Source organism: Xenopus tropicalis, chromosome 8 (assembly GCF_000004195.4).
Source record: "Xenopus tropicalis strain Nigerian chromosome 8, UCB_Xtro_10.0, whole genome shotgun sequence".
Classification (NCBI taxonomy): domain Eukaryota; kingdom Metazoa; phylum Chordata; class Amphibia; order Anura; family Pipidae; genus Xenopus; species Xenopus tropicalis.
The window spans coordinates 119,975,281-120,002,415 of NC_030684.2; the positions used below are offsets into that span (position 1 = coordinate 119,975,281).

At 42.6% G+C, this 27,135-nt stretch overlaps 2 protein-coding genes across 3 annotated transcripts in view; one reads left to right on the forward strand and one right to left on the reverse strand.

The window, feature by feature from the left end:
* Positions 1 to 201: 201 nt before the first annotated feature.
* LOC100492008 (galectin-related protein-like) lies at positions 202 to 6,911 on the reverse strand. Its single transcript, XM_002937206.5, has 4 exons — positions 6,790 to 6,911; positions 4,525 to 4,613; positions 3,997 to 4,171; positions 202 to 544 (listed from the first exon to the last, which is right to left on the reverse strand). The coding sequence occupies exons 1-4, from the start codon at positions 6,814 to 6,816 to the stop codon at positions 401 to 403; spliced, it is 435 nt and encodes a 144-aa protein (XP_002937252.3). The 5' UTR covers positions 6,817 to 6,911; the 3' UTR covers positions 202 to 400.
* Positions 6,912 to 14,534: 7,623 nt separating this feature from the next.
* The window catches only part of zfyve26 (zinc finger FYVE-type containing 26), a 59,123-nt gene continuing 46,522 nt past the window's right edge, over positions 14,535 to 27,135 (forward strand). The window contains exons 1-2 of one of the 2 annotated variants that reach the window (XM_031891017.1): positions 14,535 to 15,117; positions 18,266 to 18,344. In XM_031891017.1, the coding sequence (XP_031746877.1) occupies positions 14,930 to 15,117; positions 18,266 to 18,344 (267 nt within the window). In that variant the 5' untranslated portion in view covers positions 14,535 to 14,929. The remainder of the gene's footprint in view (positions 15,118 to 18,265; positions 18,345 to 27,135) is intronic. The other variant, XM_002937207.4, reaches the window with a different exon arrangement.

Below are 27,135 nucleotides of genomic sequence, written 5' to 3' on the forward strand. Positions count from 1 at the left end.
AAAAAAAATATATTTTTAATCATTTTCCCCCTTAAATAGCTGCCTTTAGCCCACCCCACTGCAGCTAAAGGGTACCCGTAGACCACCCACATGGTTAAGACATCATGGGGCGTATTTATTATGCGGTGTAAAACTAATTCGCCAAAAAAACCGATATTGCGCCGTTATTTTCCATAAATTACGCCAATTTTACGCCGTTTTTACATAGCGAAGCCTGGCGATGTGTGGCAAATTTTCTCGCCATTTTTTACACTGCATAATAAATATGCCCCCAAGTATAGTCCTGACTGATTTGTGGGTATTCTGTGGGTACCCGACCCTGTGCAGGGATCTAGTGCAGAGGGCCTCTTGTCTTTGTCAGCAACAAATATGTCCCACGTGGCAGGTACTGCCCATCTTCTCATGCCACCTTAGTGAGCTTGATGTCTCCACTGACGTTTAAACCAGTGACTGCTCTGAGCTGTGGGACTCGATGTGTGAAGTCACATAGCTGCCGTCCATCCAGAGTCACCCGCATCTGTTGGTGTTCGCATAAGATTTCCATCTGTAAAAAAAATACAACCAGGTCCATCAAGTTGGCAATTTCTTCTGAGGTCAATGAAATGTAAATTGCCCAAATGTTTAAGAGTCAAGAAATTCTGTGTCAAATTAAATGACTTTACATGGTCACAGGACTCAAAACACATCTGAGAATCCTTATACATGACAGTTAGGGGCAGATTTATCAAAGTATGAGTTTGAATCCCGAAATTCGGATTAAATACAATAATTTCTGATGATCAGAAATGTCACAAAAATGCTTACGAAAAAATCGTAATAGTCACAATAATATCGTAATGGCGAAAGTCATGTCAAAGTCATACTATGATCCTTCTGTGCATGTTTTGAAGCCTCCTTTAGGACTCAATGGCACTCTGCAGCTCCAAACCGGCCCAAGGAAAATCTCCCATAGGGCTCAATGGCACTCTGCAGCTCCAAACCGGCCCAAGGAAAGCCTCCCATAGGGCTCAATGGCACTCTGCAGCTCCAACCCGGCCCAAGGAAAGTCTCCCATAGGGCTCAATGGCACTCTGCAGCTCCAACCCGGCCCAAGGAAAGTCTCCCATAGGGCTCAATGGCACTCTGCAGCTCCAACCCGGCCCAAGGAAAGTCTCCCATAGGGCTCAATGGCACTCTGCAGCTCCAACCCGGCCCAAGGAAAGCCTCCCATAGGGCTCAATGGCACTCTGCAGCTCCAACCCGGCCCAAGGAAAGTCTCCCATAGGGCTCAATGGCACTCTGCAGCTCCAACCCGGCCCAAGGAAAGTCTCCCATAGGGCTCAATGGCACTCTGCAGCTCCAACCCGGCCCAAGGAAAGTCTCCCATAGGGCTCAATGGCACTCTGCAGCTCCAACCCGGCCCAAGGAAAGTCTCCCATAGGGCTCAATGGCACTCTGCAGCTCCAACCCGGCCCAAGGAAAGTCTCCCATAGGGCTCAATGGCACTCTGCAGCTCCAACCCGGCCCAAGGAAAGTCTCCCATAGGGCTCAATGGCACTCTGCAGCCCCAACCCGGCCCAAGGAAAGTCTCCCATAGGGCTCAATGGCACTCTGCAGCTCCAACCCGGCCCAAGGAAAGTCTCCCATAGGGCTCAATGGCACTCTGCAGCTCCAACCCGGCCCAAGGAAAGTCTCCCATAGGGCTCAATGGCACTCTGCAGCTCCAACCCGGCCCAAGGAAAGTCTCCCATAGGGCTCAATGGCACTCTGCAGCTCCAACCCGGCCCAAGGAAAGTCTCCCATAGGGCTCAATGGCACTCTGCAGCTCCAACCCGGCCCAAGGAAAGTCTCCCATAGGGCTCAATGGCACTCTGCGGCTCCAACCCGGCCCAAGGAAAGTCTCCCATAGGGCTCAATGGCACTCTGCGGCTCCAACCCGGCCCAAGGAAAGCCTCCCATAGGGCTCAATGGCACTCTGCAGCTCCAACCCGGCCCAAGGAAAGTCTCCCATAGGGCTCAATGGCACTCTGCAGCTCCAACCCGGCCCAAGGAAAGTCTCCCATAGGGCTCAATGGCACTCTGCAGCTCCAACCCGGCCCAAGGAAAGTCTCCCATAGGGCTCAATGGCACTCTGCGGCTCCAACCCGGCCCAAGGAAAGTCTCCCATAGGGCTCAATGGCACTCTGCAGCTCCAACCTGGCCCAAGGAAAGTCACGATACCGAAGCTTTAATGAATCCGAAACTTTCGTACATGTTGCAACAAATATGATTTTGACGCGCAAATTGTCACAGAGTGCAAAAAAGTTGCACAAATCAATGAAAAGCTCCAAAAACTACGCACAGTACGAAAACTTTGTATTTGGAAACAATTGTACTTTGGTGAATGTGCCCCTAAGTGTTGGTATTGGCACAGCTTCAACACAAGAAATTTATATTTTCTCCAATCCAATTTCTCAAACCCACTGGCTTAGAGAGCTGGGCCCATAATAATTATGTACCTATAGCCAAATTCCTTTATCAAGGTTAAAACTTGTTATACTAGTTCTAAACTGGCTGTTTATAGGAAAAGACCTTGGTCTGTTTTTCACCAACAGAAGTTTATTGAGAATATGTCTTGCTGATAAGATGGCTCCAAGCCCTAAAAAGGATCTACAATATTTGATATGCCATTTAATGATCAGCAGGAGTCTATTATAAGTCTATTACTTATGTAGAGGTTTATGTACTTCTTATATTTAAGCTTGCTTTGCATTTGAGCATTCTATGACCATGTGACACATTGAAGCAGAATGAGGTTATGAATGTGGGTGGAACAGGTTCCTCGACTATATAAATAGGATAAACAGTCATAACAGGAGGTTCATGCCATTAGCAAAGCATACCTGAAAATATTAGGTTCAAGTATTTATGGAAGGTGATCCTACTCTTCATGAATAACGTTGCTATTCAACTCAGTTTCTTTAATCATAGTTGGAACAACATTGACAGAAGAAAGTTGGGCAGGTGGGTAGATCTATTTGTTTAGCAACAATATTTGTCCCATATGGCCACCCTATTACTCATCACTCATCACTATCCCTATTGTGTGGAGCTACTTTGTTGATCAGGTTCCAGACAGACAGCCTGCAATCATTGCTAATTTTAGAGGGCATGGCCTAAAGGGCAAGTTAACCAAATGCTTATTTTGGACTAAATAATTCTAAGCACTAAAGGGTGTAACAAAAAAAAGATCGACCTTGTAAAATGTTGGGGGCAGGAATGTAGAGCACCCAGGAGGCTGTGATTAATGTGCTATTTCCAACCTAAGTCCATTAGGAATTGTAAATGAAAGTTTCAATAGAACTTTAATGGGATTTGGGATCTCAGCAGCACTGTGAACAAAATTTCAACAATATTTTGGTTGATGTTCTTTATAAACATGGGAGAGAAGTAAGAGAAGAGGATGAGAGTGGCAGTTGCACTTAAGGCACATCAACCACTTTTACTACTTATTAAATGGAAAACATATTAAATGGAAAACATAATAATTGGACACAGAAACAAGGTTAAACTAAAGGACAAGTAAACCTTAAAGAAAACTGAATGTAAAAATGCTTGGCGTGCTTGCACATTTACATTGATTATTTTTTTTATCAATTTTTATCAGTTTTATCAGTTTTAGAGCTATTTAAGTTTTTATTCTCTGGCGATATAATTAATTTTGTAACAGCGCCACCTGCTGGTCAGTTCCTGTAACTTTACAGTGGCACTGTTGTTACAAAATTCATTATATTGGAGGTCAATAAAGACTTTTATAACTATGAAACTGAATAAAATAAACACTGTAAATTGCAAAAGTGCTTACAAAAGCGCCCTGGGAAATTTTACGTTCTTTTTTTTAAGGTTTACTTATGCAAGTACCAAGACACGTGTTGGTGAATGAAAAATAGGGGTTTCACTTTTGGAGTATTGTGGGAAATAGCTGCATCCCAGCAGAGTGAATCAAATATACTCACAGTTTTGTAATAACCTGCTCACCTTAAAGTTATCCCCTGCTGTGAAAGGAAAATATGGGATCTTTCCTTCTTCTTTGCCCCAAATTCCTGCGAACTTTGAATTTCGAACGACTGACTTGTCTTGAAAGTTGACCCTCAGTAGAAGTGCAACATCCTGATCCAGGCCGCTTGGGTTACACAGCAAGGTGATGGCAAAACTGTACGTGGGACAATAATATTCATACGAGAGTTCATGGAAATCACACGTTTTGCTGACCGTACGCCTTCTAATATTGACTAAAATGCCAACCTCAGTGATATAAGTCATTTATTTTAATTACCCAGTTATTTTCCTTACCCAGCTTCCATTTCTTTCTCCCAGCCTGACATTTAAAAGTGCTATGGGTGTCCGAGGGTCACTGAACAAGCAGAGATTGGCTTGACTCAAAGGTTCATTCTTTATATATATTTTTTTATTTGTTAATCAACGCTATTTAAAATGAGTTAGAGATAGATGTAATGTTATAGCTAGGGGGCTTTGATTCTGATAACCTTGAAATGAAAGTTCTACCTCTTTGGTTTGTCATCGACAATGCCCATAATGGTGATCTTCATGGCTGGTTTCATTCCTCCTTTGATGTTTCCAAAATACTGTACCACCTACAGAACATTTGAACATTATATGATTAGGATGTACGACCGCTGGAGAGATCTATGAACTGTGATTCATATTTCATTTACCTTAAGCTTACTATAATTCCATTACAATACAACTAATGGAGGAGAATTCCTATTAAATAAATGTTATACGTTCCATATAGGCACAAGGGAGTGAGAGAGAAAACAACACACCCTATGAGTATAGAGCAGGGGTCCCCAACCTTTTTTTTACCCATGAGCAACATTTCAATATTAAAAAGTTAGGAAGCAATGCACACATGAAAAGGTTCCTAGGGTATGGCCAATTAGGGCTGTGATTGGTTATTTGGTAGCCCAATGTGGACCAGCCAACTATAGAAGGCTCTGTTTGACAATATGCATTGTCTTTATGCCTCCAAAACTTGCCTCAAAATTGGAACTAAGCCCCTGCTCTGAAGACCCTGGGAGCAATATCAAAGGGGTTGGTGTAGACAAGTAGTCTGTCCATTCTGAAAATTTAATCTGCCTATGCCCCCTTTGTTGCCGGTGTCTACAGCATCGCACTGGGAAGCCTGGGGCCCACAAGAAAACCTTAGCTCATAGGCCCCCTTTCCAAGTTATTTTTCTCCTCTCCTCACTCAACCTCCGTATTCTCCTAGGCTGTTTTTTACATACTATAATCTATTCTTCCATCTGTTTAGCCTCTTTGTTTTCATACAGAAACAGAAAATAACCATGAAATAGGCCAAGTGGTTAAAAGTAGGGGGGCCCACTGACACCTGGGCCCACTGGGAGTTTTCCTGGTATCCCAGTGGACCAGTCCGACACTGGGTGTCTAGGACTCAGAAGTGAGAGAAGCCACACTCTCTATACCTGCTTATTTGGCTTCTTGACTTGAATGAATCAGTGCTATTTGGTCATCTGTGCTTAACAAACCAGCACATAATTAGGCCAATTGGTCAGAAAGTTGATATGTCAGCTAGTGTATGACCCATTTTATACACTTAAGCTACAAATTTGAATATTCAAATGGGACTAATTAGTGAATCCGAACAGTGATCTGGAGCATTTCAGAGGTGAAGCGGCTCTGGGTTGCAAATAGCCATCAACAATAGATGATTCCTATGTACCCTTAGCTCTGAATACATATTGTAATCACTTTCTGGAGCCATGTACTGTATATCCTTCACTAAGATAATTGGGGTTAGAACCAGTATTTAGCACAGGACAATCTTCCATCCAATCAGAGCATTGCAGTTATAAACATTTCTCCATTTTCATCAGAGAGTCGATTTAGTCCTACCCCCTTCCTATTTAAATCATATCCCAAATCAAGTCCTATGTCAACTTGAGGAAATGCTTAGCATAAGTAGATAATAACATAAAATTACTTTTCTCAAAATGAGTACAAATTACTCTAGTTTTTGTTATAATAAACCAGTTGGATGTGTATTTTATATAGAGGTGAGTTAGATGCATATGTTGTTTTGGATAACATTCATATCTATTAGGCTAAAGGTTCCTTCTGCCAGTCTAATTCAAAGTTGTTTACACAGAGGTCAGCCATGAAGAACTGATGGAACAGGTGCTTAAATAGTTGTAAAATGTGTCCAAAATACAAGTCTATATTTCTTCTTTAGTTCTATGGTGATTAGATGAAGTAAAAATATTAATTTCCATTGTGGAATTATCCATTATTATCCATAATTGGAATTAATAATTATCTATAATTATCCATTGTGGAATTATCTCAAAACAAAGTATATTGTGGGCAGCAAATAAGATTTCACACTTAATAACCATTAGGGTTAGCGTTCAGGTGTAGATCCCCGCCCCTGTGCCACTGCTCCCAATCCCCCCAGTTCCATGGCTTGAGAACCACAAATGTAGTGTTAGCACATCCATCAGGTTCAACCCTTCACTGATATATTTCTATTTAGCTTCTTTTTCTCATTCTGCAACAGCGAGTTTGCAGATATGTGTTGCCCAATTAAAGCAACAGGTTATCCCTAGGCTTGTGCCCAACTTTCTATCTCACACCATTGTGTTATTTCCAAATGTTTTGGTTGGTATATCCATTAAACATGAATACAAAAACAGACAAAGTCTACTTCCCTGCAGGATTAAGGTGTTTCAAAAGTGCCTATTTGCCTAATGGTTGGCATCAAGTAGAACAGAATTGGTATTTGTTACTTACACTCGGGCATCTGTCATTGTCTGTCATTCTGCTTTGGTTCCTTTGGCAGCCGTGGACTAGAAGCTTAATCACTTTCACTGTCTCTGTTCAAAAAGAAACAAACTGCATAAAGAGCGCCAGGGGACTTATCTACATCCAACAGAATGAATAGTTCTACTGCCTGAAGGGCTGAGTCACCGCCCCAAGCAGAAAAGCCTCCAATGGGTAATCATAGTCACTCCAAACATTCCTTCTGACTGGGCAGAAGCCTTAGCTTTTCTTTTTAAAGAAAATAGCTTCAAACCAGAGAGATATGATTGCTGGGAATTACAACGTCTTTGGTCAATATACCCTTGATATTGGGCATAACGACCATAACCATTTCACCATTTGTTATAAAATGAAGTTTGGATATTGATCTACTAGACAGAGGAATTATGATTTTATTTTTATAAAAAATTGTATTCATAGTCATTTACTATTGCTTTAAGGCCCCAACAAATGTGTATCATCATTTGTTTGTAATAATGTTATATGGAGTGGCAAGTTGCTTAGAATTAAATGTTCTTTTTTTCTGCAAAAAGAGGAGAAGATACTCTTTAAAGGCACAGTTTATACTGTTCAGAAAATATTATTCACTGTCTCCTAGTATTTTTTAATCAGGGGATGTTGGGAATTGTAGGCTAACAACATCTTGAGGGCCTTTGCTAGTTAGACCACATCCAATTCAATCAATGTTGCAAATAAGCTACAGTTTTTTTTCAACATGATGAATAAAGGGCTCCTATCATAGTAATATAATATTATGAATATAATATTATGGTGACTGACAGTGAGCCTACAATTTTATTGTTATTGTTACTTTTTAAAGCTTCTATTTTTATTCTAACCTCTCCTATTCATAATCCAAACTCTCACTGCTTGGTTGGTAAGGTAACCTGAACCCTAGCAACAGATAGCTGCTGAAATTCCAAACTAGAGAGCTGCTCTTGGGAATCATATTCAATGGGGCAGTCTACCCACGAGACGACCTTAAGACTGGCTCAATAAATAGAGCTTGCACAGAACATACATTTTGTCTATTATTTTAATTAAGAGATATGATTGTTTTTTGTTATTTGTTGCAGCAAAGATAATAAACAAAAATAACTACTTTTGGGTTTGATTTAAATATGCTGCTCCCAGTCTGCCTTACCCCACCCTAAACTGGCCAGCTGCTATTTACACACACTTTATGGGGTTAATAAACTCTGACACAACATCATTGTCATGTCATTGTCATGATCAACATACAGGTATGGGATCCTTTATTCGTTAACCCGTTATCCAGAAAGATCTGAATTACAGCAAGACCATCTTCCATAGACTCCATTATAAGCAAATAATTCTAATTTTTAAAATTGATTTCCTTTTTCTTTCTAATACTAAAACAGAAACTTGTACTTGATCCCAACTAAGATATAATTACCCCTTATTGGGGGCAGAACAACCCTATTGGGTTTATTTAATGGTTAAATGATTCCCTTTTCTCTGTAATAATAAAACAGTACCTGTACTTGATCCCAACTAAGATATAATTACCCCTTATTGGGGGCAGAACAGCCCTATTGGGTTTATTTAATGGTTAAATGATTCCCTTTTCTCTGTAATAATAAAACAGTACCTGTACTTGATCCCAACTAAGATATAATTAATCCTTATTGTAGGCAAAACAATCCTATTGGGTTTAATTAATGTTTTAATTATTTTTTTAGTAGACCTAGGTACGGAGAGCTAAATTAAGGAAAGATCCCTATCTGGAAATCACAGGTCCCGAGCATTCTGGATAACAGGTCCCATACCTGTATAACAAGCAGATAGCAACAGCTTATTATTCACAGAAAGGACAGGCAAAAAAAACAAAATTATTTTTCCACTTCTGCTGCTTAACAGCTATTCTGCTTATCTAAATCCTATATTACAGGATTCTCCTTGTGATAATGTTCACTTCCATTAGTATTTGTGTCATTAGTCATGTCCTTTATAATGGAGTAAAGTTCAGTTAATTACTGCTGAGCTAATTCACTCTGCACCGATGGAAGTGGAACAATGCAGCATCATTATAGATGGAGAAAAGACAATTTCTTTTTGCTTTGCCATGGCGCAGTCATGTTGTGTTGGGAATCCCTTTTACTAAAATGTATATAAAATTCTTAACTTTTCTCATCAGAAATAAAAAGAATAGTTTCCTGCTGATTCTAATTCTGCTATAATAAAGCACAAACAATATTTCACAAGAGTGAATAGACATGATAAGAACTGTGACCTGGCATGAAACATGGTTTTGACAAATTTTTAAATTAATATCCTAACTTAAAAGAATTTATGCTATAGTTATGTATGGGATTCATTTCCCGGAAAACCATTACCTAGAAAGCTCTGAATTACAGGGAGGCTATATCCCATAGTCTCTATTTTAATAAAATAATTCACATTTTTATAAATGATTTCCTTTTTCTAATAAAACAGTACCTCATACTTGATGCCATCGAATACAGGTATGGGATCTTTTCTCCGGAAACCCATTATCCATAAAGCTCCGAATTACTGAAAGCCTGTCAACCATAGACTCCTCATTTGAATCAAATAATTTACATTTTTAAAAATAATTTATTTTGTCTCTGTAAAAATAAAACAGTACCTTGTACTTGATCCCAACTAAGATATAATTACCCCTTATTGGGGGCAGAACAGCCCTATTGGGTTTATTTAATGGTTAAATGATTCCCTTTTCTCAGTAATAATAAAACAGTACCTGTACTTGATCCCAACTAAGATATAATTACCCCTTATTGGGGGCAGAACAGCCCTATTGGGTTTATTTAATGGTTAAATGATTCCCTTTTCTCTGTAATAATAAAACAGTACCTGTACTTGATCCCAACTAAGATATAATTACCCCTTATTGGGGGCAGAACAGCACTATTGGGTTTATTTAATGGTTAAATGATTCCCTTTTCTCTGTAATAATAAAACAGTACCTGTACTTGATCCCAACTAAGATATAATTACCCCTTATTGGGGGCAGAACAGCACTATTGGGTTTATTTAATGGTTAAATGATTCCCTTTTCTCTGTAATAATAAAACAGTACCTGTACTTGATCCCAACTAAGATATAATTACCCCTTATTGGGGCAGAACAGCACTATTGGGTTTATTTAATGGTTAAATGATTCCCTTTTCTCTGTAATAATAAAACAGTACCTGTACTTGATCCCAACTAAGATATAATTACCCCTTATTGGGGGCAGAACAGCCCTATTGGGTTTATTTCATGGTTAAATGATTCCCTTTTCTCTGTAATAATAAAACAGTACCTGTACTTGATCCCAACTAAGATATAATTACCCCTTATTGGGGGCAGAACAGCCCTATTGGGTTTATTTCATGGTTAAATGATTCCCTTTTCTCTGTAATAATAAAACAGTACCTGTACTTGATCCCAACTAAGATATTATTACCCCTTATTGGGGGCAGAACAGCCCTATTGGGTTTATTTAATGGTTAAATGATTCCCTTTTCTCTGTAATAATAAAACAGTACCTTGAACCTGTCTAGGTATGTGTCTCCTCATATCTAGCAAACCTAGGTGAAAACAATCCAGAGGGAACACCAAGAAATAAAAAAGTATTAACAAAAAATTCTCAAAAAAATATATATAACTACATGCTACTTAGATTTTTATAAAGATAAATACATTTGCACTTAAATAAAAAAATGCAATGTGCAAATATGGAAGCAAGTTGTGATATTTTTTAACCACCCCCAATGTTCTAGAATAATTGCTCCAACTAAGTAGCATTCCCTGCACCTTGGGAGAGATTTACCCATATAGATACTAAGTTTAATTGCCTTCTCCATATAGTTTTACACTCGCCCTAGTGCGGTTCCTTGGGTAGTCACTATAGAATTGGGGTCTGTTAACTCATGAGTTCCCATGTGCTGGGATGCATAAAGTTACTGTGATGAACACATGAAGGAACAACCTTGGTCTGTTTTAGGTTGAGTTATACCTGTGTGAGAGATGTACTTAGCAGTGGGAAGAAGGAACACTTCATGGCTATTATGATGCACTAGGGTAGGTGAGGATCTTTGTAGCTCAAGGCTGCCATCTGGTGAGAGCTGTGAAATGAAAAGCAGTACATTTAATTCCATATGTTTAGTAATAAACAAATAAAGCATCATCAACAGTGCTTTTCCTCCAACAGCTTCTGAATTGTCCACAGTTTCAGGAAAAAAAACATGATGTTGCCCACACATCTTGTCCACCTTAGACAAAAATGAGTAACCCTTGAGAGCCCCTCCAATACTGACTTGTTTTCTGTACCTGTTCAGAAAAAGCAGAATACTACAGGGAAGGCAGGCCTTGTCTTTTACTAATTTTTCTACTCCTGTCAGCAAACAAGGGAAAGAGGCTATTCTTATGCTTGATAAAGGGGTTGTCTTGTCCCGAAATGTTGCACCTCAGCAATAAAATTTGCAAGGGCTTGCCCTGCTTGTATTTGCTCTGAGTGTCATTACTTTCTATTTTTTGGAATTGTTTGGGAGGGTGCCAATCCCTCCAGCATTCTGCACTGAGCCTCTCACTTTGGAGTGCTGGGGTGTGCGAGGAAGGTCTCCAAGTTGTCCAGGTTGACTATTCTTAAGCTGGCCATACACGCACTGATAGTATCGTAGGAAACCTGGTTTTGTATGTTATTCGGTGCGTGTATGGCTGATTGACAAGACGATCAATATCACAAAATATTTGGATATCGGTCGTCTCGTCGGGTCAAAAGATTTTGATTGGGTGCCGCAAAATCTGCATTTAGGGCTGAATGTTTAGGTGGAGGTAGAATCCCTATTGCTTCTACCTCCATATTTGACGATTCAGCCGTGAACGTCACTGGAAGGAATAAAAAATCTTTTTTTGTACATGTATGGCCACCTTTACTAAATTTTCAACTGCTCATTATTAACTTTTTTGTATATTTTTTCAATTATTTGTCTTCTTTTGCTTCTGCCTCTTTCCAGCCAAAAGCCTGTAAGGCTTTAATTATATTGTTATTGATGCTTTTTTTATTACTTATCTCCCTATCCAGGCCTCTCCTATTCATCTTCCAGTCTCTTTACCACAGCAACTGTCTGGTTGCTATGGTAAATTGAACCCTAGCAACCAGACACAAATAACCACAAACAATAAAAAATGAAGCCCTTTTTAGACTTGGACTTTTGAAGAGGCAAAGATGGAAAGCATTTTTTTTCGTGTATGGGCACTAACGACGGGCTTGCCTGACCAACATCTGGCCTCAAATCGGCCAGATCTCGATCGGGCAGGTTTGAAAATTAGTCGAATCAGGGACTATGTTGGCTAGTTGATGCGGTCCCCGAACATACAGACGCCTATACCCCTTGTTATAATTTGATTGTTTGGCCCCAGGGCCAAATGACCGAATTAGCTTGATATCACCCAACCGTAGGTGGGGATATCAGGAGAAGATCTGCTTGCTTGGCGACCTCGCCAAGTGAGCGGATCTTAACATCTATGGCCACCTTAAGGTGTTACTTTGATATGGTTATTAAGGAATGAATGAAAACCAACTATGAAACCTTAAGGTTGGTGGGAAGTTCCAGATTAAAGCTGGGAGTGGACAGGCTGTCTTAGAAACATATAGAAAGAGGCCAATTGGCACGTCATTGTTTCTAACTGTGGAATAAGGTAACCAAGTTAATAGGTCACTCAGCACAACGAAAGTTGGAGACAGAGATTGCTGCAGGAGTGAAGGGCCCCGCCACTGGGATTAGTCTTTGCAAGTGAAGCTTTACAATATTTGTTACAATATTTATAGATCTGAAATGGGCAATAACGGGAGAATCCAGGCTAATTCAATCGTTTGGCCTTGGGGCCAAACAATTGAATTATAACAACGGGTATAGGCAAAGTTGGTTCGGGGACCGCATCGGCCAACTAGATTTTTTAACCTGCCTGATCGATATCTGGCTGATTTCAGGCCAGATATCGGGTGGGCAGGCCCGTCGGTAGTGCCAAAAACACAGGCCAATTAGCTGCCGAATCAGTCTTAAGGACCGATATCGGCAGCTAGAATCGGCCCGTGTATGGGGACCTCTAGGGGCTGCTTTACTAAGACACGATTTCGAATCCGAATTGGAAAAATTCCGATTGGAAACGAACATTTTGCGACTTTTTCGGTAATTTTGCGATTTTTTTGTATTTTTTGCGATTTTTTTTGGCGTCTTTACGATTTTTGCGTAAAAACGCGAGTTTTTCGTAGCCATTACGAAAGTTGCGCAAAGTCGTGATTTTTTCGTAGCGTTAACACTTGCGCGCAAAGTCGCGCCTTTTTCGTAGCGTTAAAACTTAAAAGGCGCGATGTTTCGCGCAAGTATTAACGCTATGAAAAAATCGCGACTTTGCGCAACTTTCGTAATGGCTACGAAAAACTCGCGTTTTTACGCAAAAATCGTAAAGACGCCGAAAAAATCGCAAAAGATACGAAAAAATCGCAAACGATACGAAAAAATCGCAAAATTACCGATCATTACGAAAAAAACGCAATCGGACGCATTCGGCCCGTTCGTGGGTTAGTAAATGTGCCCCCTAGACTTGACCCACATACCAGCTACCCACAGCACCCCCTGCTGGTGTTACAGAGATTGAACAGCAAGACAATGGACTGGTGAGAGTGGGCTAGTCCATATGAGAAAATGGTGGAGACGAATGTTTCAAAAATGTTATATCATGACGTAGCCACTCACCCACGCGGTGCCACACAGCGCAAAGGGACAATGGTGGCGAGATGGAGTCTTTTTTTTTTTCTTCTAAATACACAGTAGTTAACTACCAGAATGGCAGCAAAACTAAATAGCGAAGGTCCACAGAAAAAAAGCCTGCAATAAGGTAACAAGGCCAATTTCTGTGAGGGAATCACAGGCAAGAGATTTTTATATAATAATTGAATATATTTTTAATAATTGTATATTAGAAATATGTTTCTTCTTTAATGGAGAACCTGGGACCAATAGGGCCCGTGGCTACCAATGTGTTTTGGTTTTTAGCCGCTAGTAGAGTTACCATCTTTTTATAATACCTGTACCAGCAGGGCAGGGCTGTGAGCGGAAGGGGCAGTAATGTCACAGGGCAGAATTGTGACATGAAATGGGCAGAGACAGGTCCGTAAGGACTCAAACAATACTCATTTATGTGAGTTTTAGAGCTGCTAATTTTGTTGTATGACAGGGTTGCCAGGTTGGTTGGGCTACTAATTTTTTTTAAAGATTTTATTTTGCATATTTTATATTTACAAACAATTGAACAAGAGAAAAAACAGAGTAGAGAAGAAAGGAGAGGAAAGCAGAAAAAAGAGGGGGGTGAGGCTAAGGTACCAGTTCTTGGGCTACTAATTTAAAGCCCAGGTGGGTTACCAAAGTACAAACCCACCAAGGTACAAATTTGGGCTCGTTTTTGAAGCCTAGGCGGGTTTAAAGTTTGGAAACTAGCCATAGTTTTTTTTCCTCTGACATGCCTATCCAAATGCATGCTGGGTAATGTAGTTTGTCTCTTACAATTAGCCTACAGCTAGGATTAATATAAAACTACAATACCCAGCATGCAATTATAGACAGAAGCTCCCTTTTCTATTTCTCTTTGCTGAATCTGAAGCAGCAAAACTACTATAACCTGCAGGGAGTGGCCACAGAGGGCAGGGGAACATCAGTCATCCCAGTGGCTTTTGGCTAAAATAAATCTGCCAACCCTGTTGTACGGGCGCCTTGATTTCTGTCAGCCCCACCACCCTGACCCACAACACGGACACCCTTTTAACCTTTCAAAATTCCCGTATTTTTATTGCAATCCTATATAAATTGTTACAATAGGGACCCCCCAAATCGGTCCTGACTACAATTTAGAACCGCGACTTCCGTGTTGGATCGTAGAACGGTGAAATGCATTGTGGGTTACAGGAGGGAAGAGAAGAAAGTTCAAAGCCAATATGAGATCCAAAAGTCACATGATTGATGTCACATGACTAGAGAAGAGGTCACATGTGCCGGAGCGCACAGCTGACAAATAAGCGAGTGCGCGGAGGGGGTTCGGGGTGCATGGCGGAGGGATACCCGGCATGGCGCATCCATTCGGGGAAGAGGAGGAGGCCTCCCTCAGGAGTCTGCACGGCTTCTTCTGCTGGTGCTTACAGAGGGGAAACTGGGAGCTGGCCCGGGCTTGTCTCCCCCAACTCTACCTGGGAGCCCAAGCTGGGGAAGTGCAGGAGATTCTGACGGCTCTGGTCGCGGCGCCGCACCTGCTCAGGTGATTGCACTGCCATTTGTCCCTTGTAATCTTATTCTATGTAATGCGTACAGTGGGGAGCATAGATACTGGCCCTATGAGCTTGCACTTAAATATGCTCAATAGGCTTTTAGCATCTCCATAGTAGCAGGCTGTCCCCAGATGTTGCAGGAACACAGCCTACTGGGAGTTGTAGTCCAACAACTGGGTACCCAGGTTTAAAAATCTGTCACTTAGGGGCCCATTCATGAAACCACAAACTTTTCATTATGTCCACAATCTCTCCGTTAAAATTCCACAACTTTTTTGTGGTTTTCGTTAACATCCTCAAAAAAAGTGGATATTTTTTGCAACGACTAACGACTACGACAATTTCGGATTCATTCAAGCTTCGGTATCGTGACTTTCCTTGGGCCGGGTTAGAGCTGCTGAGTGCCATTGAGCCCTATGGGAGACTTTCCTTGGGCCGGGTTGGAGCTGCAGAGTGCCATTGAGCCCTATGGGAGACTTTCCTTGGGCCAGGTTGGAGCTGCAGAGTGCCATTGAGCCCTATGGGAGACTTTCCTTGGGCCGGGTTGGAGCTGCAGAGTGCCATTGAGCCCTATGGGAGACTTTCCTTGGGCCGGGTTGGAGCTGCAGAGTGCCATTGAGCCCTATGGGAGGCTTTCCTTGGGCCAGGTTGGAGCTGCAGAGTGCCATTGAGCCCTATGGGAGACTTTCCTTGGGCCGGTTGGAGCTGCAGAGTGCCATTGAGCCCTATGGGAGACTTTCCTTGGGCCGGGTTGGAGCTGCAGAGTGCCAGTGAACCCTATGGGAGACTTTCCTTGGGCCGGGTTGGAGCTGCAGAGTGCCATTGAGCCCTATGGGAGACTTTCCTTGGGCCGGGTTGGAGCTGCAGAGTGCCATTGAGCCCTATGGGAGGCTTTCCTTGGGCCGGGTTGGAGCTGCAGAGTGCCATTGAGCCCTATGGGAGGCTTTCCTTGGGCCGGGTTGGAGCTGCAGAGTGCCATTGAGCCCTATAGGAGACTTTCCTTGGGCCGGGTTGGAGCTGCAGAGTGCCATTGAGCCCTATAGGAGACTTTCCTTGGGCCGGGTTGGAGCTGCAGAGTGCCATTGAGCCCTATGGGAGGCTTTCCTTGGGCCAGGTTGGAGCTGCAGAGTGCCATTGAGCCCTATGGGAGACTTTCCTTGGGCCGGGTTGGAGCTGCAGAGTGCCATTGAGCCCTAAAGGAGACTTTCCTTGGGCCGGGTTGGAGCTGCAGAGTGCCATTGAGCCCTATGGGAGACTTTCCTTGGGCCAGGTTGGAGCTGCAGAGTGCCATTGAGCCCTATGGGAGACTTTCCTTGGGCCAGGTTGGAGCTGCAGAGTGCCATTGAGCCCTATGGGAGACTTTCCTTGGGCCAGGTTGGAGCTGCAGAGTGCCATTGAGCCCTATGGGAGACTTTCCTTGGGGCAGGTTGGAGCTGCAGAGTGCCATTGAGCCCTATGGGAGACTTTCCTTGGGCCAGGTTGGAGCTGCAGAGTGCCATTGAGCCCTATGGGAGACTTTCCTTGGGCCGGGTTGGAGCTGCAGAGTGCCATTGAGCCCTATGGGAGGCTTTCCTTGGGGCAGGTTGGAGCTGCAGAGTGCCATTGAGCCCTATGGGAGACTTTCCTTGGGCCAGGTTGGAGCTGCAGAGTGCCATTGAGCCCTATGGGAGACTTTCCTTGGGCCAGGTATGGGCACTACCGACGGGCCTGCCCGACCAATATCTGGCCTGAAATCGGGCAGATATCGATCAGGTAGATAAAAAAAAATCTAGTCGGATCGGGGACCACATCGGCTTGTTGTTTCGGTCCTCGGACCGACTTTGCCTATACCCATCGAATTAGCCTGGATTTTCCCGATATTGCCCACCCATAGGTGGGGGATATCGGGAGATGATCTGCTCACTTGGATCTGAAGGTGTATGGGCACCTTTAGTGTTATAAGGTGAAATCTTGCAAAATAATGGGCTGCGCAATGACTGGTGTCAGATAAAAGCATAGCAGAGTCCCTAAAAGTGCTATGATCAGTTCTATTCCTCCTGCAAACAGGTAATGATCATACAGGGCAGACTAACTACATGTAACAAATGACTGGCCCATGTGTGACCAACATAGGTACAATGGGGCAATGGTGACCCTCTCATAGCTTTAATGCCTTCATGAAACTTGCCAGTGGTCCCTTATGGATTTGGCATAGCACTTGCCCCACTATTAGGGGTATCCCCAGAATGGCACTTACAGTGGAACTTGGAGATGATGCCTGTTTCTGTCTCATGTATTAATAGATTGTAAGCTCTTTGGGACAGTAACGATCCTGAAGTCTGAAACCCAATGCTGTATTTACAGTATCATAAATGAAACCGTTTTACTTGGCCTGATCTTGGCTTGAGGCCAAGTGGAAACTTCAGACAGCAATCAGATATTACATGTTTCTGTTTCTAATAATGCCCTTTCCTGAGCTTTGTAATTGTAACTTTTTTTTTTTTTTTTTTGGCCTTGTTTCACTTCTGTTTTGCTTTTGCTCTCCCACCAAAAACATACAGGCCAGCTAATCAGCTTCTGACAAAAGTGCCCATAGTGTGTGTTAAATTGTAAGCTGGGCAAGGGCTATAAGTGAAGGATCTATGATCTCTGTCATTGTCGCCAAAATTATCTGGCTCTATATATAAATGAAGGATAATACAAGTATGGGATCCCTACTAAATGTAAAATAATCCTATTTGGTTTAATTAATGTTTTATCGATTTTTTAGTAGACTTAAGGTATGAGGATCCAAATTACGGAAAGACCCCTTATTCGGAATACCCTTGGTCCCGAGCATTCTGGATAATGGGTCCTATACCTGTAATAATCTCTTTATAGATAAATGCCTGTGGCATGCTGGGAACTGTTGTTTATTTACAGCTGAAGGGTTGCTAGGCACATTCATTTTTTTTTCCACATTCATTTAAAAATTTTTTTTCTTTGGGTTCCATATGTACTTGCAAACTGTCAATCTTCCCTTTCTATTTCTGGTTGTCCTGTATGTTGTATAACTGCGAACCCCCTTTTTTTTCTACTGCAGCCGTTGCATTTTGTCCTTGGTATGAACCATATTATGACTTTAAAATCATCTGGAATATGTATCATTTTTTTCCCCAGTTGCGATGAAAATCACAGCCCTGAAAAGCTCTCCTGGTTTTGGCTCAGTGCCTTGGAGACATGGCAGGGGTGGGGTAAGGTAAGAGAATCTGTGCCTTTTCTGTGCTTTATTTAGTTGTGTCAGGTGTTCTCAGAACTCACTTATTCTCCTTTGCATTCCAGAACTATTGGGTAATATTATCCCCTGTTATTTAATGTATTTGCGTGTATTATATATTTACTTAAAATAGGGCAGTAACAATGAAACACTAGAACATGGATATGATGCCATATAGAATCAAAACCTTGTGTCAAGCCAAACAAACTCCCCAAGTGCCCCAAGAACTAAGAGTAATATTATCCCCTGTTCTTCAATGTATTTGCCTGTATTATATATTTTTACTATAAATAGGGCAGTAACAATGAAACACTAGAACATGGATATAATGCCATATAGAATCAAAACCCTGTGTCAAACCAAACAAACACATTTTTGTCCCCCAAGTGCCCCAAGAACATTGTTAATAACTTGATAGACTTAATAGAACGATATATATATGTTAACCCTTTCACTGCCAGCCGATTTGTCCCAAAAGTGAACATCTACTGCCAAGCTGTTTTTAGACATTTTGCACTCATTACATTTGCTTCGGTTTCTTGACAGGAAAACCTACATGAAATAAAGCATGTTATATATCGTTTTTTCCGGAACGAATTGGGCTTGAACATTGTAATAAAATTTTGTACTTTTTCTGGAGATTTAACACATTTTTTGAGTGAAATATGTTAAAAAAAAGTGAAATAAAGAAAAAAGTATTTTTATTTTGTGTTTTTTTTCCAAGAACGATTACATTAACTTACAAAAATTTTACTGTTTCTAAAAGCCCCGATTCTACTGAATCCAACAATACCAAATATGTATTGGTAACCCACTTTTCTTGCCCAGAAGACACCACAATAATAAAACAGCATTTTGCGCAATTTTACATCGAAATAAAAGTGAAAAGGCCATCTCTATTTTAACATGGCATATCTTATGACAGAAATGGAAGACCCCCATAAGTCACACATTTTTAGAAACCGCACACCTCTATATTTTTAGTTGTGGTGTAGTTTTTGCTCTAAATGTAGCTCCTGTCGTACAGATAGCGTAAAAACATATGCCATATTTTTAAATTTTTTTTTTTTTTCTGAAACACTATCATAGTAACGAAGTCCAAAGTAAATTTGAGAATAAAACACTAATGAAAATTTTCAAATGAAGACAGGTTGTAAAAGAAAAAGTTATCCCGAGTAAAACGATACCCCACATTCATGGGTGCACCTAAAGCCGCGGCCTCCAAACAGCCCAAAACAGGGGCAATACATAAGAGCAATTTCAGCTCGAAAGTTTGGAGCTGCGCTCTAAGTGCACACCATGCAGCTTTTCAGTCTAAACACCCCCTTACCTGTGAAATACCCCCACAAACTATATGTTTTCTGAAAGTGCACACCTGTGGCTATTCAGCAGCGCCATTCTTGCTTTCCTGCATGCAGAATTGTGGACGCAGTTCTCCGTAGAAGTTTGCGATTTGGCCTGAAATAAAGAAAAAAAATGATCCAAAGTTAGATTTCTCCCCGAAATTGCCATAACAACGAAATAAAACCACTAAAACATCAATCTGCAACTTGTCCTGAACAAAATGATACCCCACATGCATGGGTGCACCTAAAGCCACGGCCTCCAAACAGCCCAAAACAGGGGCAATACATAAGAGCAATTTCAGCTCGAAAGTTTGGAGCTGCGCTCTAAGTGCACACCATGCAGCTTTTCAGTCTAAACACCCCCTTACCTGTGAAATACCCCCACAAACTATATGTTTTCTGAAAGTGCACACCTGTGGCTATTCAGCAGCGCCATTCTTGCTTTCCTGCATGCAGAATTGTGGACGCAGTTCTCCGTAGAAGTTTGCGATTTGGCCTGAAATAAAGAAAAAAAATGATCCAAAGTTAGATTTCTCCCCGAAATTGCCATAACAACGAAATAAAACCACTAAAACATCAATCTGCAACTTGTCCTGAACAAAATGATACCCCACATGCATGGGTGCACCTAAAGCCACGGCCTCCAAACAGCCCAAAACAGGGGCAATACATAAGAGCAATTTCAGCTCGAAAGTTTGGAGCTGCGCTCTAAGTGCACACCATGCAGCTTTTCAGTCTAAACACCCCCTTACCTGTGAAATACCCCCACAAACTATATGTTTTCTGAAAGTGCACACCTGTGGCTATTCAGCAGCGCCATTCTTGCTTTCCTGCATGCAGAATTGTGGACGCAGTTCTCCGTAGAAGTTTGCGATTTGGCCTGAAATAAAGAAAAAAAATGATCCAAAGTTAGATTTCTCCCCGAAATTGCCATAACAACGAAATAAAACCACTAAAACATCAATCTGCAACTTGTCCTGAACAAAATGATACCCCACATGCATGGGTGCACCTAAAGCCACGGCCTCCAAACAGCCCAAAACAGGGGCAATACATAAGAGCAATTTCAGCTCGAAAGTTTGGAGCTGCGCTCTAAGTGCACACCATGCAGCTTTTCAGTCTAAACACCCCCTTACCTGTGAAATACCCCCACAAACTATATGTTTTCTGAAAGTGCACACCTGTGGCTATTCAGCAGCGCCATTCTTGCTTTCCTGCATGCAGAATTGTGGACGCAGTTCTCCGTAGAAGTTTGCGATTTGGCCTGAAATAAAGAAAAAAAATGATCCAAAGTTAGATTTCTCCCCGAAATTGCCATAACAACGAAATAAAACCACTAAAACATCAATCTGCAACTTGTCCTGAACAAAATGATACCCCACATGCATGGGTGCACCTAAAGCCACGGCCTCCAAACAGCCCAAAACAGGGGCAATACATAAGAGCAATTTCAGCTCGAAAGTTTGGAGCTGCGCTCTAAGTGCACACCATGCAGCTTTTCAGTCTAAACACCCCCTTACCTGTGAAATACCCCCACAAACTATATGTTTTCTGAAAGTGCACACCTGTGGCTATTCAGCAGCGCCATTCTTGCTTTCCTGCATGCAGAATTGTGGACGCAGTTCTCCGTAGAAGTTTGCGATTTGGCCTGAAATAAAGAAAAAAAATGATCCAAAGTTAGATTTCTCCCCGAAATTGCCATAACAACGAAATAAAACCACTAAAACATCAATCTGCAACTTGTCCTGAACAAAATGATACCCCACATGCATGGGTGCACCTAAAGCCACGGCCTCCAAACAGCCCAAAACAGGGGCAATACATAAGAGCAATTTCAGCTCGAAAGTTTGGAGCTGCGCTCTAAGTGCACACACCATGCAGCTTTTCAGTCTAAACACCCCCTTACCTGTGAAATACCCCCACAAACTATATGTTTTCTGAAAGTGCACACCTGTGGCTATTCAGCAGCGCCATTCTTGCTTTCCTGCATGCAGAATTGTGGACGCAGTTCTCCGTAGAAGTTTGCAATTTGGCCTGAAATAAAGAAAAAAAAGATCTAAAGTTAGATTTCTCCCCGAAATTGCAATAACAACTAAAAAAACCTGCCCAATTTAGCCCCAAAATATATTCTATTTACCTTTATCTGTTTAGTTGAACATCTTTTGACTGTATAGCTTCATCTGTATTCCTGCGAATCTTCGGGTGATGCGGGGAGGTGGTGAAAGGGAGTCATTGCCCCCACCGAGTAATGACAACCGGCGGGGGCAAGAGAAGGGAGCGCGGGCTAGGGTTAGGCAGGAGAGGTTTCTGCCTGGCTACCCCCAATTGTTGCACCCTAGGCAGGTGCCTCTTCTGCCTACCCCTAGTTCAGCCCTGGCATTAGCTAAAGCATACCTCTCAACATTTGAAAAATGAAAAGAGGGACAAAAAGATTTGGTATGCACAGCGCGGCAATTTTTTGTGTGTGCCCACTTTTGTGGCCCCAATTTCCACACCCCATTTTTGAAAAAAGAAAAAATACTCCTTATATATAGTTGAAATGGCGGGATCAGACGCAAATGTGCTATACCCTCATACTGTACTATCTAATAAAAATAAGATAAGGCAGTCAGTTATAAGTGAGTTATAACTATGTACCAGTTTTGCCCCCCCATACACAATGCACCCATAGACAGTACCCCCCCATACACATTGCCCCCATAGTCAATACCCCCATACACAGTGCCACCAATTTCCCCCATACACAGTACCCCCAATTTCCCCCATACACAGTACCCCCAATTTCCCCCATACACAGTGCCCCCAATTTCCCCCATACACAGTACCCCCAGTATCCCCCATACACAATGCCTTCAATTGCCCCCATACACAGTACCCCCAATTTGCCCCATACACAGTGCCTTCAATTGCCCCCATACACAGTGCCCCATTACACAGTGCCCCCCATTACACAGTGCCCCCCATTACACAGTGCCCCCCATTACACAGTGCCGTAATCTATTACATAAATTGCATAGCACCCCAATTCTGAAAAAAGCTGAATGCCTGCACCAAGAACAAAATATATATTGCCCAAAATAAAGGCCTAAATATTTGCATTGAAAGCTGAGCTAATGAGTTGTGAATTCGCCAGTTTCTCTCCAACCAAAAGAGCTATGCCATCAGAACAGTACTATTACTCATAATAGGGAGAAAGACTACAATTAGCATAAGTGTTGAAATGTTAACTCCCATCTACCAACAAACTAGAACTTTCTTTTCACTACTGCAAACAAAGACCCTAACTGTGCAAAAATAATAAAAAAAATATTCCATGGAGACCTAATACTGTACACTAGTAAAACCTAAAATGTCACCCAGAAATACATATAGCTTTAGCAACTGCCCTGAAACACTAGTACTGCCCTGTACACTAGTAAAACCTAAAATGTCACCCAGAAATACATATAGCCGTAGCAACTGCCCTGAAAGGGTAGCTTATGAGGTGTCAGTAAAAAAAAAACCTTGTGGCATCAGCAGGGGAGATGAAATCATCCGCAGGCAAGATGAAACATCATGATCATCACGCACCACAAATTTTTAGGGGCCCAGTCCGTCACGCAACACCTCAGTTGGCTATACATAACCTAACATAACATTTTAGGTAAGGAAACACCCAAACTAACCACGACATAAAACCTAAAAAAAAATCTGACCTGAATACATAAACCAAAAGGCTATTATATTAATTTTGCACAAAGCGGGATGCCAATTATAATAAATTCTATCAGTGCACAACAATTTATTACCCTTTCAATAGTGCAGCCGAGTATGGTATATCTCAAAACATTGTTTGAGACATAACCCAGGGTTGCGAGGGCACTTAGGGCAGTAGTACCGTGTATCTCGTCTTATACCCCTTTTACGGCACACTCTGCAAGCTTTTTGGGCAAACACTTTTCCAGGTGTGGGTGGAAGCGTATCAATAAAGTGCTTCCCAATCAATCGGGCCACATTGTCACTGGGGGGCATCTCAGGCTCTGTCTCCTCTACGCCACTAAACAACAGGGCAGGGATTATCTGCAGCTGGTATTTATAGTAGGATAATTTGCGGCCTGGTACTGCTGCCTTATATACAACGTATGAATTTCGAAGGGCCATTTGAATTAAGTATATACCAACTTTTTTGTACCAGGCCTTAGTTTTTCGAGTGGCGTTGTAGTAATGTTGGAGTTGATCAGTTCTGTCAACGCCACCCATGTACCTGCTGTATTCCCTGCAACAGAGAGGTTTTGTTTTAGGGGGCCTACCAACTCTCTGTACCACAGTTACTGACTCATCGTGGATTGTCGTCAGCATGAATACATTTTTTGTGTCATAATAATTTATGGCAAGGAGCTCATCATTTCTGAGGGCATAAACTTCTCCACGATTAAGTTTTTTGCTGACCAGATCCCTGGGCAGTCCCTTTCGGGTACGATTTATAGTGCCACAGGCTGGGGTATCTAAGCAATATAGGGCAGTGAACAGGGGGATACTAGTGTAAAAGTTATCCACATATAAGTGGTAACCTTGGCCCAAAAGTGGAGAGATGAGCTCCCATACAATTTTGCCACTGACAGTCAAATCAAGGGGACAACCAGGGGGGTCTAATTTGGAGTCCTTGCCTTCATAAATCATGAAATAGCTGGTGTACCCCGTAATGCTTTCGCACAGTTTGTAAAATTTGATCCCATAGCGGGCACGCTTGCTTGGGATGTACTGCCGAAATGCGATGCGCCCTTTGAAGAGGAGAAGTGACTCATCTATACAAATGTTTTGGGAAGGGGTATACACTTCTCCACACCGCTCAGACAGGCTATTTATAAGGGGCCTCAATTTATGCAGCCTGTCATGGCAGGGCACATCAGGGGGTACAGCCGTTGCATTGTTATTGAAATGCAGAAACCGGAGCAGTAGCTGATACCGGTTTCTCGGCATGGTGGCAGAAAAAACAGGGATAGACAACACAGTAGTGGTATCCCAGTAGGACTCCAAGGAATTTGCTTTTATGAGACCCATAGCTAAAGTGAGTCCCAAGAACTTTTTTATTTCGGCAATGTCAGTGGGATGCCATGCCTGCGCTCGAGCATACCTAGGTAGGGGATTATGGGCAAGGTATTGCTCGGCGTATAAATTTGTGTAGAGGACCATATCCTGTAGGATGGCCTCAGTAATATATAATTGAAAAAAATCAACTGGTTCAAAATTCCTGGTGTCCACCTTAACACCAGCGACTGCAGTAAATGGGGGAATCTCAGGGGGAAAATTACAAGGAGGCCTCCACGCAGGCTCTCCTCCAGCTGCAGCATCAGCCCTATCACCCTCTCCCTCATTTGGAACACTCTCCTCTACCTCCACCTCCATGGGCTCCTCAAGAGCACTAACCATGCTACTACTACACCATGACTCCTCAGTAGAGGAGTCACTCTCTGAATCAGGGGGCACATACTCGGAATCAGAGTCACTGAACTCCTCCGAGCTAGAGGCCATGCACAGTGCAGCAGCCTCTTCAACAGAGTACAACCTTCTAGCCATGTTGCCAACAAAATATTTTCAAAACTAATATAACACTGTAGTCTAAATGCCCCCAATCAGTCACACAAAAAATCGAGTAAATCACAATATGATCGGGGCGTGGCCTGACTGCTCATGGAGTAAGACGTGCCGAGGGAGAGCTCCGTATACCCTTCATTAATCCTGGCAGAATACTCCACTGGAGGACAAAAATAATAATCACAGAGGGGGCGACAAGACCCCCCAACAACTATGAAAGGTAAAAACCAGAACAATAAGCGGAAACCAGGGGCACCTACCCGTATGGAACAATTTGTACGGCAAACAGCGCAGGTCACGGAACCTTCCAATATGGCGTCGGACCCCACACCACCCGACCCGAACGTGCAGACCGAGCCATCCCAGCCACAACCAACGCTGCACGACCTGCTTCGGGCTGTACAGCAGTGCCAACAAACTTGCCAAGCCACCATCATGGCAAAAACTGATGAACTAAAAGCGGAGCTATCACTGATCAAGCACGACATGCAACGCATAAGGGAACGCACCACCGCGGCGGAGGCCCGAATCTCAACTCTGGAAGACACGAGTCGCCCTCTACTACAAACCACCAACGACCTCCAACAACAGATAGAAATGTGGCGCAAAAAAGTAGACGACCTAGAAAACAGAGCGAGAAGGAGTAACATCCGACTCATAGGCCTCCCCGAACGCGAAGAAGGCGATCACCCGGAGGCCTTTGTGGAAAGACTCCTTAAGACATGGGCCGGCCCCGACAACCTTACAACCGCGTTCTCGGTAGAACGGGCCCATAGAATACCAACAAGGCCCCCCATACCGGGCGCTCCACCGAGGCCGCTGATAGCGCGCATCCATAATTGCAAGGATAGAGATAAGCTTCTCACAATAGCGCGCAAAAACGGCCAAATAAAGAGCAACAACGCAACCATCTCTCTCTACCCTGATTACTCAGCAGAGCTCCAGAGACAACGAGCACGGTTTCTTGACATCAAAAAACGCCTACGCCAAAAAGAGATACCCTACTCCATGATATACCCGTCAAAACTCCGAGTGCAGACTACAGCCGGCGCCAAATTCTTCGAATCCCCAGCAGATGCCTGCAACTGGCTGGACTCACTGGGTCGGTAATGTATAAGTGCACCTACACGCCAACAGACACAGAAACCCACCGGGAAAGCAACCACTACACCTAACACCATAGCGAGTAAAACTGGACATAAATACCTACCATAGCCTGCTCGTCGCGCCCCATCTACAAATACCTACACCCTACCCTAGCACCGAGACAAGGAACATAAGTATACTGGACAGAATACCAACTTCAAGATGGGCGCCAACTACCTATACAAGACCATAGACTGTCTATAATACCTCCAACACTGGAACAGAAGGGCAACGTGATACAAGAGAAGCCTTCCATAACCCCCCCAAATAGCTTGGGCGGACACTCTGGTTAAGGGTTAGTTCTACCCTGGTACAAGTTATGGTTTCGGGGAAAGTAGCCTCTGACGTTTTGATATGGGGGCACGGGGTGGGAAGGGAAGTTGGGATCATTATAAGTTTTGTTATGTTATGTTTATATCTAAGTACAAAGTCACACGGTAACAACACACAAGAGAACGCAATAAGGGTAACGCATACGTTCAAACTAAGAGAGGATATGGGTAGGAATAGATACCCAGGGATATATGCTGGAGTCTCCCCTCTTAATAATGGCGGATAACCTAAAGCTCATATCCTGGAACGCCAGGGGACTTAACGACCCTATTAAGAGGCGCACAGCCCTCACATATGCCAAGAAACAAAACCCTGACATCCTATTTTTCCAAGAAACACACCTTACCGGGTCCGCAATACTGGCTCTAAAAAAG

What these genes read in the sequence shown, in the direction of transcription:
- LOC100492008 (XM_002937206.5), bottom strand. Translation starts at nt 6,816, where the DNA reads ATGACAGACAATGACAGATGCCCGAGT. An exon ending in ACAATGACAGATGCCCGAGT is followed by an intron (nt 4,614 to 6,789) that starts GTAAGTAACAAA and finishes AATGTTCTGTAG; the next exon opens with GTGGTACAGTATTTTGGAAA. An exon ending in CAGCAGGGGATAACTTTAAG is followed by an intron (nt 545 to 3,996) that starts GTGAGCAGGTTA and finishes TTTTTTTTACAG; the next exon opens with ATGGAAATCTTATGCGAACA.